Source organism: Marmota flaviventris, chromosome 5, assembly GCF_047511675.1.
Source record: "Marmota flaviventris isolate mMarFla1 chromosome 5, mMarFla1.hap1, whole genome shotgun sequence".
Lineage (NCBI taxonomy): Eukaryota > Metazoa > Chordata > Mammalia > Rodentia > Sciuridae > Marmota > Marmota flaviventris.
Window position 1 is genome coordinate 118,573,300 of NC_092502.1, and position 16,549 is coordinate 118,589,848.

Genomic DNA, 16,549 nt, shown 5'->3' on the forward strand with positions numbered 1-16,549 from the left:
CCAGAGTTAAGTCAGTGAGGTTACTTAGGGTAATGTCCCTAGATAGCTTCAGAATGGGGCTAGTCTTAAGAAAAACCCTGTGATTAGAGGATTAGAGTTGGAACTTTCAGCCTCACCCATCAATCCCTTGTAGAATGGGGTAAAGGGTTTGGAGAGCAAGCTCCATAAAAGTGATTGAACAGTGAGATTGAGCTTCTGAGTTGCTAAAGCTGCAGCAGCACCAGGCAGTGCTGGGAGAGGGGTGCACCTGGAGAGGGTCTGGAAGCTTTTCACCCCTGAGACCTCATCCTAACCAACTCTGCTCTGACTTTTCATCTGAGTTCTTTATAATAAATAGGTAAACATATATAAAGTGTTCCCCTGAGTCCTTTGAGCTGTCATAGCAAATTATTGAACCCGGTGTCGGGGGTGATAGTTGGTGGTAGTAGAGGCCCTAATTTATGGCTGGTTGATCAGAGGTACAGCTGATAGCCTGGGACTTTCAACTGACATCTGAAGTAGGGGGCAGTCTTGTGTGATTGAGTCTTTAATCTATGGGATATGACACAGTCTTCAAGGAGATAGTGTCAGGATTTGATTGAATTATAGGAGACTCTGTTGGTAACCACTGGAGAATTTTACACACCTCTGATCACAGAAGTATTCTGTGTTAAATGAGAGAGGAGTAGGGAAATAAACCAGAGGAGAGTAGAAAAATAAAGTCTTCCTTTTATGAAGCAATATTATTTTAAGTGAAATAGCCTGTGAGGTACGGCCTTCAGTCTTTCTGAGGTGAAGTTTTAACAAAAGTCTTAGACCCACAAGCTTGTGACTACCCTGAGACCATGTTTTACTAAGAACACCTTGGATTCGATCTTTGCATAAAGCCATTTTACTTTGAGAACCTTTACTGATAGGGACTGGAAATGAGAAATGGTTTTGTTTTTGAGTCATCCAGTCATGACTCCTGTGTCTTTTCTCTATATCTGCTAAAAAAAAAAAAAAAATATATATATATATATATATATATATATATATATATATATATGAACTGTTCCTTCATTAGCTTATCTCTATCCATATTTTGTCACCACGCTAAAATAAATCAGTTTGTGCTTTAATCATTCATCCTGGAAGATTCCTTAGCCAGTCCACCTTTTGTGTTTTCCATGTTCCTGCAGGTGACAATTGTGCTGAGATTTGTGCCACTGTGCCCACATGGATCTTTTCTCCAACTTCTGGTAACAGTGTCCTTACTGTTCTTGCCTCTACATAGAGGTCCTCTTGAGTCCCTTTGGGCCTTCATTCACTGCCTCCTCCTGATGCAAATGCCATGGCTTTCTGTTCTAGTTATCTTTTGTCATGCAGTAAAACTATACCAAATGTAGTGGCTCAAGACAATCCCTGTAATTTTTACATAATTAGGTGGATCATAGGGAGGCTAAGGTTGGCATCAGCTGGGGACTGGAGACTCCACCCTCAGGATGAACTTCTTTTTTTTTTTTTAAATATTTATTTTTTATTTGTACACAATACCTCTATTTTATTTATTTATTTTTATGTGGTGCTGAGGATCGAATCCAGAGCCTTGCACATGCTAGGTGAGCGCTCTACCACTGAGCCACAATCCCAGCCCCCAGGATGAACTTCTTTATTCACAGATCTGGAGCTTTGGAACTCCTTGACTCAACTTCTTTCTTGTAGTATCTCATCTTCTAGGACCTCTTCTGGTCACTTAGGTGTCTCACAACATGGGGTCTCAGAATAGTTATACTTTTTACGTAACTACTGGTTTCTAAGAGAAAGCTTTGCATGAATTTGTGATATGAGAGACTGGGTCTGTAGCTCAGTAGCAGAGCACTTGCCTAGCATGTGTGAGGCAGTGAGATTGATTCTTAGTACCACATAAAAAAATAATAAATGAATAAAATAAGGCATTCTGTTCCTCTACCAAAAAAAAAAAAAAAGAATTTGTTATATGAGTGGGAGCATTCAAGAGGCAATTCTGGCCACTTAACAGCTAGTACTTTTGCCGTATTCTACTTATCAAAGCAGTGGGTAGAGACACTCTGACTACTGTGGTGGTAAGATCACAGGCAGAGGAGCATATGGATGGGCTGTATGGTTTTAAGCATCTAGTAAACATCTTTGGAAATGTGGCAGTCTGCCTTAGAGATACAGTTTCTTTTTTCTCAATGGATAACCAGGGGGCTCAGCACCATTTATTGAAAAGTCCCTGCTTTCCTATTGACCTGAAGGGTCTACCCTGTCATAAACCATGATTCTAAACAGGAGTGTGTGTTTATTTTGGATTGTTTTTGTTTAGGCCTATGGTTTTCAACTTGGGGCTCTTCTGCAGGGACATTAGGCATCATTAGAGAAAATTCCTGTTGTCACAACAGGTATCTCAGCATGCTACTAGCATCTGGTGATAGATAGAGGCCAGGGATGCTGCTAAATATTCCACAATGCATAGGGCAGCCCCACAACAAAGAACTATGTGGCCTAAAATGTCAGTGATGTTACAATTGAGAAACCATGGTCTGTGTCATCAGTTATGCCTTACCATGTGATCTTCATTAGCCTTAGAACCTGGTAGGGTAAGTCACCTCACATTGCTTTCCTTCTTTGAGAATGTATTGGTCCTTTGCATTTCCATATAAGTTTTAGAATCTGTTAATCATGTTTCATTAAAAACTCTGTATTTCAATGGAATTTTATTGTAAATTGTAGATCTTTGTGTGGAAACTGACATTTTGTGACATTGTATCTTCTTATTCACCAACATGATATATATCTGATGAGTAATTTCTTTAATGTCTTCTAATAAAATTCTATAATTTCCTTAGTAAAGGGCTTGCAAATATTTTGTGCAAGATGGTTGGCCCTCTTGGCCAGCTGTGAGGCTTTTTTTTTAAAAATATATTTTTTAGTTGTTGATAGACTTCCTTCCTTCCTTCCTTCCTTCCTTCCTTCCTTCCTTCCTTCCTTCCTTCTTTCTCTCTCTCCCTCCCTCCCTTTCTTTCTTTCCCTTCCTTCCTTCCTTCCTTCCTTCCTTCCTTCCTTCCTTCCTTCCTTCCTTCCTTCCTTCCTTCCTTCCTTCCTTCCTTCCTTCCTTCCTTCTCTTCCTTCCCTCCCTCCCTCCCTCCCTTCCTTCCTTCCTTCCTTCCTTCCTTCCTTCCTTCTCTCTCTTCCTTCCTTCCTTCCTTCTCTCTCTTCCTTCCTTCCTTCCCTCCCTCCCTCCCTCTCTTTTTCTTCCTTCCTTCCTTCCCTCCCTCCCTCTCCTTCCTTCCTTCCTCCCTCCCTCCCTCCTTCCCTCCCTTCCTTCCTTCCTTCCTTACACTCTACCGCTGCGTCCCAGCCCCAGTCCTAGCTGTGAGACTTTAATAAGTTACTTTTGTTGCTTGGATCTTTGTTTCTCTATGTGAAAAATGTGGTATTTGAATGAGATCATCTCTAACAGGCTTTCCAGCAAAGACTACATGAATAAAATGTTAGGATTAAATTAATAATTTTCAATGCATAAAATAAAAGTAGTCCACTGGAGGGAGCTCTTTGGCATTTTTGTCTCTGGCAAGATTGCCAGCCTGCTGTGAAAACAGTGTGCCTGCTGTTGATAGCAGCAAAGATCCCATCTTTTCATGGTGTGTGGAAAAGTGACTCCTTGACATATCTTCAATCATTGTTCTGCACATAAGAAATTCTGCTTTGATCTTTGGAAGACATTACTTGTTTCTTGGTATGGAAATGAAAGAAGCATATTTTTGAACCTAAAAGAATTAATAACTCATCCAATTTAATTTTTTATTTGTCAAATGAAATAAATTGTTATTTAGAAACTTTCCCTTTTCTTTTTTTCTTTTTTTAACACATGGCAGTATAATGTATTTTGACCTATTATACATATATGGGATACAACTTCCCTTTCTTCTGGTTGTGCATGATGTGGAGTTACACTGGTTGTGTATTCATATATGAACATAGGAAAGTAATCTACTGTCTCTCCTCCTCCCATTCTCCCTCCCTTCCTTTCATTCCCCTTTGTCTAATCCAAAGTACTTCTATTTTTCCTACCCCTGACCCTTGATTGTGAGTTAGCATTTAAATATCAGAGAGATCATTTGGCTTTTGATTTTTTGGGGGATTGGCTTATTTCACTTAGTATGATAGTCTTTAGTTCCATCCATTTACTGGCAAATGCCATAATTTCATTCTCTTCATGGCTGAGTGATATTCCATGGTGTGTGTGTGTGTGTGTGTGTGTGTGTGTGTGTGTGTGTGTATATATATATATATATATATATATATATATATATATATATATATCACATTTTCTTTATCTATTCATCTGTTGAAGGGCACCTAGGTTGGTTCCACAGTTTAACTATTGTGAATTGAGCTGTTATAAATATTGATGGGGCTGTGTCACTGTAGTGTGCTGATTTGAAGTCCTTTGGATACACACTGAGGATTGGGATAACTGAGTCAAATGGTGGTTGCATTCTAAGTTTTTTGAGGAATCTCCATACTGCTTTCCATAGTAGCTGAACCAATTTTCAGTCCCACCAGCAGTATGTGAGTGTGGCTTTTCCCCACATCCTTGCCAGCACTTATTATAACTTGTCTTCTTGATAATTGCCATTCTGACTGGAGTGAGATGAAATCTCAGTGTAGTTTTAATATGCATTTCTCTAATTGCTAGAGATGTTAAGTATTTTTCACATATTCTGTGAAGTGCTTGTTCAGTTCCTTTGCCCATTTATTGATTGGGTTATTTGAAACTTTTCCTTTTCAAAGGCCATATAGATAGTTCACGAGAAAGCTAAGCCTGGAACTCAGGTCCAAAAATTTTACACCATATTTGAGGGAATGAAGTGGGAGAGTAAGTCATGGGTCTTGGTGGTGGGGTAGGCATTGTGTTTCACTTTTAAAGGACTGAGAGATGGGTAGTCTGTGAATTCCTGAAATTATATATAATATTATATGTGTATGTGAATGTGTGTTTGCTTTGTATATTTGAGTGCTATAGTTTGGCTGGAAATAGAACTTTTGTCATTATTGTTGGCTTCCAAGAAATTAGACTTGAGTTCTGTAAGTCAGCCTTTACTTACACAGTGGTGTACTTTTGACTGGCTTTAGAAATTTAGTTTGGACTCTTGGGAAAACTGCTTTGGTAACTTGATTTTAAACTATCTTTCGGTTTATTTATCTTTCACTTGTTTTAATGATTTTCAGACCTCATTTTTTTTCTCACTCTGAAAGTAATTATTGGGTATTCTTTTAGAGAAGATGAAACTCAACTTTTCTCTATTAGTTATCACTTTTCAAGTCTCTTGAGACTGTTTTTTGAAAATATCTCCATAGTTTTCTTATTCTTTATGATTTTCTAGATTTACCTTGATATAAACATTCCTTGAAAAGTATAGACCTTTTAAAATTCTTTGTTTCCACATTCTTCTTCTCCTTCTCCTTCTTTGCTGGGGATGGAACTCAGAGCCTTGTGCATGCTAGGCAAATGCTGTTCCACTGAGCTACACTCCCAGCCATGCAATGCATTTGCAATGTGTTCTTTTCCAACAAGTTTATTAAAAAAAAAGATCCTCTGAGGAAAAAATAAATATTTAGTTTCAGTTCCTTATCAGTTATGGTATAGATCATTTTAGAGAGTTGGAATTTATGTAGGCTTGTGTGTGCTTGTTCGAAAAGTGATTTTACTGATATGCAGGAAGGCTAGGAACAGGGAAGCCCTGTAGAAAGGCAGAAGAAAGATACTGGGCAGCTTTCTAGCTCCTTCTGGACAGATTTCTAGACTGAAGCTTAAATCTCAGTGTGAATTGTTAGATATTCAAAAGAAGGAGGGTAATTTTTATTAGAAGCAGTTACAAAAGTGATTACCAGGCCAAATGACTTCCATATTAATGTATTATTCAGTAAGTATTATTGAGGATTTTGCTATCAGTAATTTCTATTTCTACAAGTTTTGGCTTGAGTAATGAGCATTAAGAATTTCAAGCTGAGTAAAACAAAGGGCTAAGCCTCCCATTAATAGCATTTTTAGTCATGAAAATCCTATGACAAGGGAACAAGTTTTATTTATTTTTAACAATATCACATATTTGATGGCTGTTTTTCTCCATAAATTTTGAGGGGCATAATGAATATTTTTTCCATTTTTTTTATTTGTTTTAAAATTTATTTGAATAAGATGGGATATAATTTCTCATTTTTCTGAGTGTACATGGTTGCAGAATTACATTGGTCATGCAGTCACATATATACCCACACAGTGTCTATTTTATTCTGCTGTCCTTCCTATTCCCCCTTCCCTTCCCCTCCTCTCCCATCACTTCTCTCTACCCAATCTAATGTGACTCACTTCTTCTTTTTTTTTTTTTCCCCTCACATCGTCATACCTATATTCTGTATAATGAAGGGGGTCTCCTTTCCTCTTCCATGCAATTCCCATTCTCCCTTCCTTTCCCTCCCACCTCTCTTCCTTATCTAGAGGTAATGAATATTTTTTAAAAATATTGTTTAGTTGTAGATGGACATAATATCTTTATTTATTTATTTTTGTGTGGTGCTGAGGATCGAACTCAGTACCTCACATGTGCGAGGCACGTGTTCTACCAGTGAGCCACAACCCCAGCCCATAATGAATATTTTGTAAAAATTTGTTATTATTGGATACAATTAGCCATATAATAATTTGATGAAGTGTAAGATCATTTATTATCTAAAGTGTGGAATTCTTATGCAAAATGTGGGAATTACTATTAAAATATTGTGGTTTTCCCACTTATCCTAATAATAGAACATTTCTTCTGGATTTTTAGATTTCCTCCTTCTTCACCCCTGAAGCCATATCCAAAGAAGCCCCTATACCAAAAGAATATTATTAAATTTCCAGAATGGAATGATCCCCCACCGGGCACCTCGCAGGAGAACATCCCAGTGAGGCCAGTTGTGCTGGTAAGTGATGTGACTTAAAGACATTATCTGATAATGCCCAGGTTTGGTCCAGTTGCTTCTGTTAGTGCCTTATGAACAATGGCCTTGAAGTACTATAAGACAATATCATACCTGACAACAGCTGAGAGACAGTTAACCAAGAAAGATCGGCTCTTACATTTTTTCACTCTTGCCCATTGACAGTTTGACAGAATATGTGGTAGCTGTTTTCTTATGTTCAGTCAGAGCAAATATCTATTAAAACTCCCATTGCAATCCTTTTTTTCTTGTCTGCTCCATGACTTACTCCTCTTCTGTTTTTTTCTCCTGAAGTTTGTTATTATTAATAGTTGAAAGTAAGAAGGGTTGGGCATGATATATTGTAGAATGATCCTTGACACAATATATGAACAAAGGCAGATTCTTCTAGTGTAGGAAAACCTCAGTTCACTGTGGAATAGACTCACTCTTCTTTTGCATATCTTCTTAAAATATCCCTAGTTGATGACTACCAAGATTGAGATAATGCTAAAAAATAAAATACAGAGAAAAACTTTGATAAGGTGATTTTAAAGAATTTTGCTAACACTATGGTTTTAAGTTAATCTAGTCTTATGCAACTAGACAAAGAAATGATGAAACTATTTTTAGGCCAAGTAATTAAAAGAAACTATATATATATATATATATATTTTTTTTTTTTTCCCCTGAAGAGATTGTATAATGTCTCATTTTGGAGAAAACAGTTAAGAAGCTTAGATTTTTATCAAAATGATTACAAGGAAAAGAGTGATACCAGTGACCAAAATGGGAACTCTGTAGGGACCTTGTGGATGTGTCAGGAATGGTGATAAATTTGGTGATAAAGATGGATGGTAGTAAATGTAGGTGTCTCACAGGCAGATGGGGACAATGGCCCTGGAACTTAGAGGAGACGCTGTATTTGATGTCTCCTTTTGCTTAAACTTATTTATGCAAAAGATTTTTCGAGTGTCTCTACATGCCAGGCATCATGAAAGGCTCTACAAAGGCAGTAATGTGTAACAGTTTTTATTTTGAAAGGACTTGTTGTCCAATAAAGCACACAATAAAAAGTACATGGAAGAGTGAGTGCTATTAGAGGACTATTTATGTCCAATTAGGAGTACTTAGTCAAGTTGCAGTCAATAGTTCTTGTCCTATAGAAAATTAAAATATAAACTTTAAGAGATCAGGTATGTTTTTAGAACATTTGAATTTAAACACCGGGGAATATGATTGTAGAGTTGTTATTCAACAATCATTTTTTTCATTTTAAACTCATCCAGTATTGTTTACATAGAGATAGAATCTCATATCAATGTGCTTTTATGCCACTGATATGATTCCCTCTTCTGTTCTACGTGGTTCTGTGAAGTTATAATGTTCCTGGTGCCCCCACTAGGAAGACCCAAGTGTTCAATAGAACATCTCAATCCATTGTTCAGGGCTTTGCACCAATGACAGCGACTTCTATTTTCAGTTTTAATTCTGGGGAGATCTGAATTGATATGCCAGAGTCCCAGATTTACCAGCCTTCTCCCTGCTTAAGCCTATGTTTCTCCCTGGCCATTTGTATCCATATCTCTTTTTATTTCTTTGTGACTTTTGTCCTGCCTTTGCTTGTATTCCACGTCCCCCCCCCAACCCCTTTTGTGTAGGGAAGGGGCTGCACTCCCTGTTTGTTTTATGCATAAAACTGTTTTCTCACACATTACTCTCTTTGTAGAGCCTTGCATGATGCCTGGCACGCAGGGACACTTGATAAATCTTTTGCATAAAACAAAAACTCCTAAAGTGTAGGGAAGGGGCTGCATGCCTACAATCATTCCACCAAAGCTTGGGCTCCTGCTTCTTAGGATAGTTCAAAGGGAAATGGCAGAACAGGAGGTGTCCTCAGTGGGGCCCTTGATGAACTTTTAGAATGATGAAGTTGTCAATTAATAAACAGTTCATCCTTTATGAAACTTGAGCTTGTTCTTTTCTGTTGTTTAACTTTTTCTTTCTGTCTCTGCCTTCGGTTTGCTTGGTTTTTTTTTTTTTTTGTTTTATGTTTTGGCTATCTTACATAGCCATTATTTCAAACCAAACCCAAACAAACAAAATAAAATAAAGCAGATGTGGTTATTTGCTGTGTGGGCTCTGGTGCCAAACTGCTGGGTACAAATTGTGGCTTCTCCAGATTGTGGCTGTTTGAGCTTGTGTCTCTGTATCATCCATGTGCTTGTGTCTGAGTTCTCTGATCAATGAAACTAGTATACTCATCCCTCCAAGGTAGGGTTGCTGTGGAAATGGAGTTGAGTTCGTACCTACAAAGTGCTTGGAATGTCTCCATTATGTATTTTAAGGGATACCTACTATATTTTTATGTATTTTTTTTTTTTTATTTATATAGGGAGTGGGAACATGGGAGGAATAGACAAACTCTATCTAGAGGGGTTGGAGGGGAAGGGGAGACATGGGGTAATTAATAATAGTGGAATGTGATGATCATTACCTACTGTATTTTTTATTTGAAAAACAAAAGGTCTTAAAAATTTACTTTGAGTAGGTAGAATTCATTTAATATTGCACATTTGAAATTTGTATTGGCTCAGTAAGGAATGTATAATACATGGTATAGTATAGATATTTCTGTAACAGTATGAAAGTGAGGCTAATTTTATATTAATTTGCTAAGAAAAAGAACTCTTAAATTTTTGTCATTTTCTTGATATATTATTATATAACTTGGGAACATGTAAGAAGTTTCATTTAGTGCTAAATTATAAAAAGCTTAGTTATATAACTATTATACATTTTTTTAAAAATATTTTTTACTTATATATGGACACAATGTCTTTATTTTGTTTATGCATTTTTAAGTGGTGCTGAGGATCAAACCCAGTACCTCACATGTGCAAGGCAAGCACTCTGCCACTGAGCCACAACCCCAGCCCACTATTCTACATTTTTATACTGCCATCTATATTATGAAATTTTATGGTAGTAATACATTTCAAGGAGTAGATGATGTTTATCCCAAGGAAAAGAAGAACCCTTATATTTAATGACTCCAAACACCTGTTACAAATTTCACAACTTCCTTTGGTTGTGTTTTTTTTAGTTATTATAAAGAATAGCAATTCAGATTACTTTTTAGCACTACTTAGGGTAGTAAAAGTAATACCTAAAACATGTTATCCTTTCTTAATTAAAATATATTTCAAAGGAGAAAAAAAAAGTGTTTAGAACAGCACCTGGTACACATTTTCTCAGTATTAAGAACTATTGCCATAATAAATTATTTCATAGAATTGTTTATAGAAAGAGAAAGAAGAAAATGAATTACTCATAATATTACCTAGAGAGAATTTCTATTATTAATATTTTTATTGTATATTCTTTTTTCTATGCATGTTTTTAACTCAGAAATGAGGTCATACTGGGCTGTTTTGGAGCCTGAGTTCTTCACTTACAACAGTGTACTATGCTCATTGTTTTCATGCTTTTCAACATCCAACATTATTTTTAATACCTGCATCATGTCTAATATAAAATTGATATTTTACTTCTCTACTCCTTTACTGTTAGGTGTTTACAGTATTTCCAGTTTTTCAACATATAAACAATGTGCTAAGCAATACCTTTACAGACAATTATTTGAATATATTCATGAGTATTTTTTTAGGAAAGATTTGTAAGTAGACTTGCTAGACAAATATTGTTACCTCAAACTTTTCCTTCTAAAACACCTGTTTTAGATGCTTAGAAGTTCACACATCCATGTGGCCTTTGAATTTCTTTCGTAGTTCAGTAATTCTTTAAAATCAAAACCAAAAACCAATTAAAAAAAAATCCCAGGGCTGGGAATATAGCTCAATTATTAGAGTGCTTGTCTTGCATGCACGTGGCCCTGAGTTCAATCCCCAGCAACACACACACACACACACAAAGAAATCCCAGAAAATTCCTTCTCCTTTTTTTACAAGTAAGATTTTTCTATGTTTTTTTGTAAAAAAAAAAAAAAAAAAAAAATTATAGAAATTCTTTGTGATTTCTTATATATATATTGCCTTTTTTAAAAAAACTTTATTTATTTGTATGTGGTGCTTGCTAGGCAAGCACTCTACCACTGAGCCACAACCTCAGCCCGTGTATTGCCTTTTAAATGTCCAAATTCTTCTCTGTGATTATGAAAAGAAAGTTTTGTAACTTGTGTCTAGTAGTCTAAATATGAGCTCCTAAGAATAATGTGGCAGAGCTGAGTGACTTGGGGCAAATTATTTAACCCCTCTAAGCTTTAGTTTTTTCCTCTGTGGAAAGGGGTTCATTCCTTCTCTTCTGGTGTCCTCAGCTGTCCTTGAGCTCTTGATTCTCCTTTGGCAGATGCCAGTTTTGAGCTGCTTTCCAATAGTGTATTTATTTGACATTTGCTTTAGAAAATTTGTCAAAGTAATCTACTTTAATTTTATTGTAATTAATCACTCAATGTGGACAGTGTGTGGATTTGAATAGATATTCCTCAATTTAATTGTAAATTAATAAAAAATTATTTTATGAGGTGGGCACAGTGGCATTCTTCTATAATCCCAGATGTTCCAGAGGCTGAGACAGTAGGATCTCAAGTTTAAGACCAGCCTCAGCAATCAGCAAGACCACGTCTCAAAAAATAAAAAGTTATTTTACTGTGCTAAGTGTGGTGGATCATGCCTGTGGTTCTGGCTGCTTTGGAGGCTGAGACAGGGGGATCCCTTGAGCCCAGGAGTTTCAGACAAGCTTATGCAACCTAGCAAAACCCCATTTCAAAAAAAATTGTTTTTATATTAATCACACTTTGGCTTCACTGAGTAGTTGAAACTACCATAGTAAATGAAGGTAGGTACTGTTTACTGTCATGCTTATTGATGTTGTTCTTTTGTAATTTATAAACATTCATCTATAATATGACCTAATCCTAAGAGTCCTTACTCATTTCTCATTGGTCTACACAAAGAAAGTTAGTTTGTAATTGTAATTATTTATCTTAAATTATTCCTATCAAATGATACCCTATATATCGAAAGATTTATTCTCTCTTACTATTCCTTCTCCTTCCTTTCCCCCTTCTTCCTTACCTCCCAAATTAGAATTCTGAGATGTGGTTCAAGCGTCACAGTATTGCTATTGGAGAGGTGCCTGCTTGCCGTCTTGTCCACCGCAGACAGCTGACAGAAGCCAATGTAGAAGAGATATGGAAGTCTATGACATTATCATAGTATGTACATTTGATATCTATGAGAAATTTTAGTGATTTTTTTTCTGTTTTGTATCTTCATTATTCTTTGCATATTTAATTTCTGAAATTATGGAAAAAAATCTCAACTTTTGCATAATCTGTAGCTATGTTGTTTAGCAAACAATTTAAATTCTGAAAATTTTCTATTGCTATTTAAATAGGAATTTAAGAGTTTAACTTTTGAGTAACATTGCAATCTTAATAAACACAAGGGAAAATTTGGTCTCATGTATGAAGAACTATAAGTATAATTAAAGTTAAGAGTATTACAGCAATTATTTTTTCTTACAAAGATATACTAGTAGCAGTTTGTCATCATTGGATAAATTAGTTTTTGATTGTATAATATTTTTTCTCATAAAATTATTTTCTTGGAATTCAAAGCATTGTATTATTGAATCATTAAAGTAGTATGTTAATGGCAAAAGGATATTTTTTCAGGTTTTTATTTTTAAATTGCATTCCATTTCTGCTAAGTTTGCCTTCAACGATTGGGTGAAGTGCATGACAATAATGCCCTTTAAAGAATAACGTTCTGCAGCACCAGGTTTCAAGGTTAATAATGATTATTATTTATCTTCTAGTTTACAGAAAATCCTTGGCTTAGACTCCTTAGAAGAAGTTTTAGATGTCAAATTTGTCAACTCCAAGTTCATCGTCCATAATGTATATAGTGTTAGCAAGCAGGGAGTGGTTATCCTTGATGACAAGTCAAGTAAGTGCATGAAAACCATTTGTTCTTGGTTGACCTGGCACATTGGCTGTGCAGATCCATCAGCTCTTTTTTGACCCTTCCCTAAACCTAAGCAAGTTTATCCTCTCCTTTCATATATCTGTCTCTCATTGCACAATACTTAAAAACAAACAAAAAAATAAACTTTTGGCTAATTTTTTTGGATAAAGAAAATGTCATGGAGAGATGAGTGTCCAGAAGTGAAAACCTTAGCAGAATCCATCTAGACCTAACCGAGTGAGTCAGTTTTAACATGGGGGCTGGGAGCCACTGCCTTTAGCTTCTGGCTCACCTTTTCATGATATGTCTTTGTATCAGATTATCTGGTATAGTCTTGATTTATGTCATTTTCTTTTAAACAAAGTACTTCTTTAAATGTTGAGGGTATTTCATACCTTTTCCTCCAGACCCATTTATAAATTGGAGGGAAGAAAAAGACATTTCATTACCTACCTAACCCAGTTTTTGATTTGGAAATATATAGTCATATCACTATAGTATAGTGATGCCTATAGTGCCCAACAATTCCTAGGTTTGTTTTAATTGGACATAACTTTCCTATGTTAATATGAATATATGACCAGGGTAACTCCATATCATGTTCAACCACAAGAATGGGATACTTATTAGAATGTTATACTCCGTGTATGTATAATATGCCAAAATACACTTTACTGTCATGTACATTTAAAAAGAAAAATAAAAAACAAACAAAACAACTTTCTTCCTACGGGTGAGGGTTGAACCAGAATTGGATGTGTGCTTTTATTTTATTCTTTGATTTTACCCTTTAATTCAATTCTTGATGCTGAGGATTGGCTGAAACTAAATGACCTTTGGATGTGAGAATATAGTAAGTATAATACATCTTGGGATTTTATGAAACATTAAATTCAGGGCTTGAAGCTCCTGAGCAGCAGACAGAGGGTACCAGAAGGAGCCTGAGCAGTTGTAAGAGGACAGGAGGGGTTTCTAGGCCATGTCACCTAGCAGGAGCAGAGACTGTCTTTGAAAATGGAAACACTTTCTCTTTCATACCCCTTCTATCAGGAATGGAGGACAATGGGAGGCAGAAGTAGATTTGTGGTGGCTTTGTGAGTTTTTGAGTTAATATCACCATATAACATTAAGTTTTGTAGAAGTGCATCTAAATCCTTCCCCGTTCTCTGAGTGTAGCACACGCTTGCAGATACAGTTGATGACCAGTCATCTTTTGTTTAAGTTCTTTACGGAAGAGAGGATATTATAAACTCCTGTTCAGGAGACTCAGGTTTACTCAATTCAAAAGTGTCTTCCCATTTTTACTCAAGAAGATGAAGTGGAAGCCTGAATATTGGTCCTTCTCATCAGTGTCTGTGGCAGGGCAGAGACTGAAAAGGCTCAGCTGGGACTTTTTGAAGCAGTGTTTTTCTTCTATTATTTTAAGGCTATCCTAATACTTAATAGCCTAATACTAACTTGTCTGTAAAACTTTCTTTGCCAAAAGCATTTTTTAAATGTTAATAGCTAAAATGAAACTTACGTTGGATCTACAAAAGGTACCATTTTGGGTTCGATCTTAGCATTGCATAAAAAAATAAACAAATAAAATAAAGGCAAGTTTTCCATCTACATTAAAACAAAAACAACAAAAGAAAAAAAAAAAAGAAAAAAGAACGTATCTTTTTTTTGTTGTTGTTGGGTATTGTTCCCAGGGCCCTGTGCATGATAAGCCTGAGCTCTACCACTGAGCTATACCCCCAGCCCATAATTTACTCTTTGCTATTTATTTTGTTTCATAAATGCATTTGATGGGTATTATTTTTGCTACTTCTGAATTTTCTTTGCCTTTGGTTAATTGATTTGTCTGTTGATTTATTTCTCTGGGCCAAACTACCCAATTTTTTTCCTTTTTTCTAATGATGCATCTTGTCCTTACAGAAATTTGTAGGTGTCATTTATCAAAGTACAGGTTATAACACTTCTGCTAAGAAAGACTTCTATCTTTTAAATGTTCTGATGCAAAAATTGGTCATATGTTCATATTACCTGGGCAAGTAATATATTCTTTATATATATATATATATATATATATATATATATATATATATATATATATATATATATATATTCCTTGAGTTACATAGAATTGAAAAAAAAAACATCTTTTTATTTTCATTTCTTCTGCAGAAGAACTTCCTCATTGGGTACTGTCAGCTATGAAGTGTTTGGCAAATTGTAAGTACTAATTATCTGCCAGTTTTATGTAATTGAGAGAAATTAGTGCCCTGAATTAGAAAATATTTCGGCTCAATGGACCAAATACTGATTTGACACCTGTGAGACTGGCAGCTAATTGTTTTGGGACTACTGTGCTTTTAGTGATAAATTTGTGACTTAGTGAAAGGGCTATTATAAAATAATTTTAAAGGCATTTGGTGCTTCCATTTTCATATGGATATAATCACACTGTAGATAAAGTCTCACTACTTCTGACTGCTTCATCACAGGAGAGAAACAAGTTAGTAATAGTGCATGTAACGTAGTGACAACTGCCTATTCATAGTCTACAGGTTTTTATTCCTGAAGCCTGTATTTTTATTCCTAGAAGACATGCTATAAAGTATCTACTATAGTTATATCATCAGTTTGCTCAGCAGATCTTTCTCATGTTGGCTTTTCATAGGGCAGTATTTTCAGTGGGAAATATTTTAGTGTGTACTGATTCAACTGATATGCAGGATGGCTTCGAAGGAGAAGGACTTGCATGCAGAGAAATAAGAAAGGCCTGTTTTAGGAATTTGGATGTAAGACAAGGGGGGCTGCACCAGGGTGGTCCCTATGAGGACTTTTGTAGGCATTTGAAATCCATTGTGTAGGCATGTGGCATCCATTTCTTTGGCTGTCATGGGTACTGAAAAGAAATTAGTATAGCATATTATTAACAATCATTTTTAGGAGGTTTAATGCACAGAAATTATTCTAAAGGTTAAAGGCTGACCCTCTAGACAAATGATTGATTGATTGATTGGTTTCTGGTACTAATAATTGAACCCAAGGCCTTGCATGCATGCTAGGCAAGTTCTCTACCACTGAACTACATCCTCAGCCCTTTTTATTTTTCATTTTGAAACAGGGTCTCACTAAATTGCCCAGCCTGGCCTTGAACTTGTGATCTTCTTGCCTGAGTCTCTCACATTTCTGGGCTAAAACGCATGTACTATGCTAGGCTCCAAATAAATGATCTTACTGGGAAGAAAGAGTTCTAGTTATTTTGGTTGACTGATAATGGTAATATTCAATCTAGAGGGCTTTCTGATTTACCTTAGAAAGGTAGTTTCCTTCTTTCTTTTTGGGTAGGACTAGCATGTACAGAGAGATATCTAAATTCTTGAATTAGTAGACCCTAAATTACTGATTTCATTGAGTTAGTTTTGTTTGGTTATAAGGTAAAACTAACTACTTAGCTTAATGTGAATAATCTTAGTGGTCCTGTGTGGAGAATGACTATATACCATCATTCTGAATATGCGTAGCAACATTAATTTGTGTGAAGCCCAAATTTCTCTGGGTTTAATTATTAAAATTTTCTTTGTTTTTTTTTTGGTTAATATTTTTGAAACTCTGAGATG

The 16,549-nt window shown here is 35.7% G+C and overlaps 1 protein-coding gene across 5 annotated transcripts in view; it reads left to right on the forward strand.

The window, feature by feature from the left end:
* Positions 1-16,549, forward strand: part of Depdc1b (DEP domain containing 1B) — a 142,144-nt gene that overhangs the window by 81,270 nt on the left and 44,325 nt on the right. For all 5 annotated transcript variants that reach the window (XM_071612580.1, XM_071612581.1, XM_071612582.1 and 2 more), the window contains 4 exons: positions 6,816-6,951; positions 12,057-12,184; positions 12,790-12,920; positions 15,108-15,155. In XM_071612580.1, coding sequence (XP_071468681.1) covers positions 6,816-6,951; positions 12,057-12,184; positions 12,790-12,920; positions 15,108-15,155 — 443 coding nt within the window. The remainder of the gene's footprint in view (positions 1-6,815; positions 6,952-12,056; positions 12,185-12,789; positions 12,921-15,107; positions 15,156-16,549) is intronic.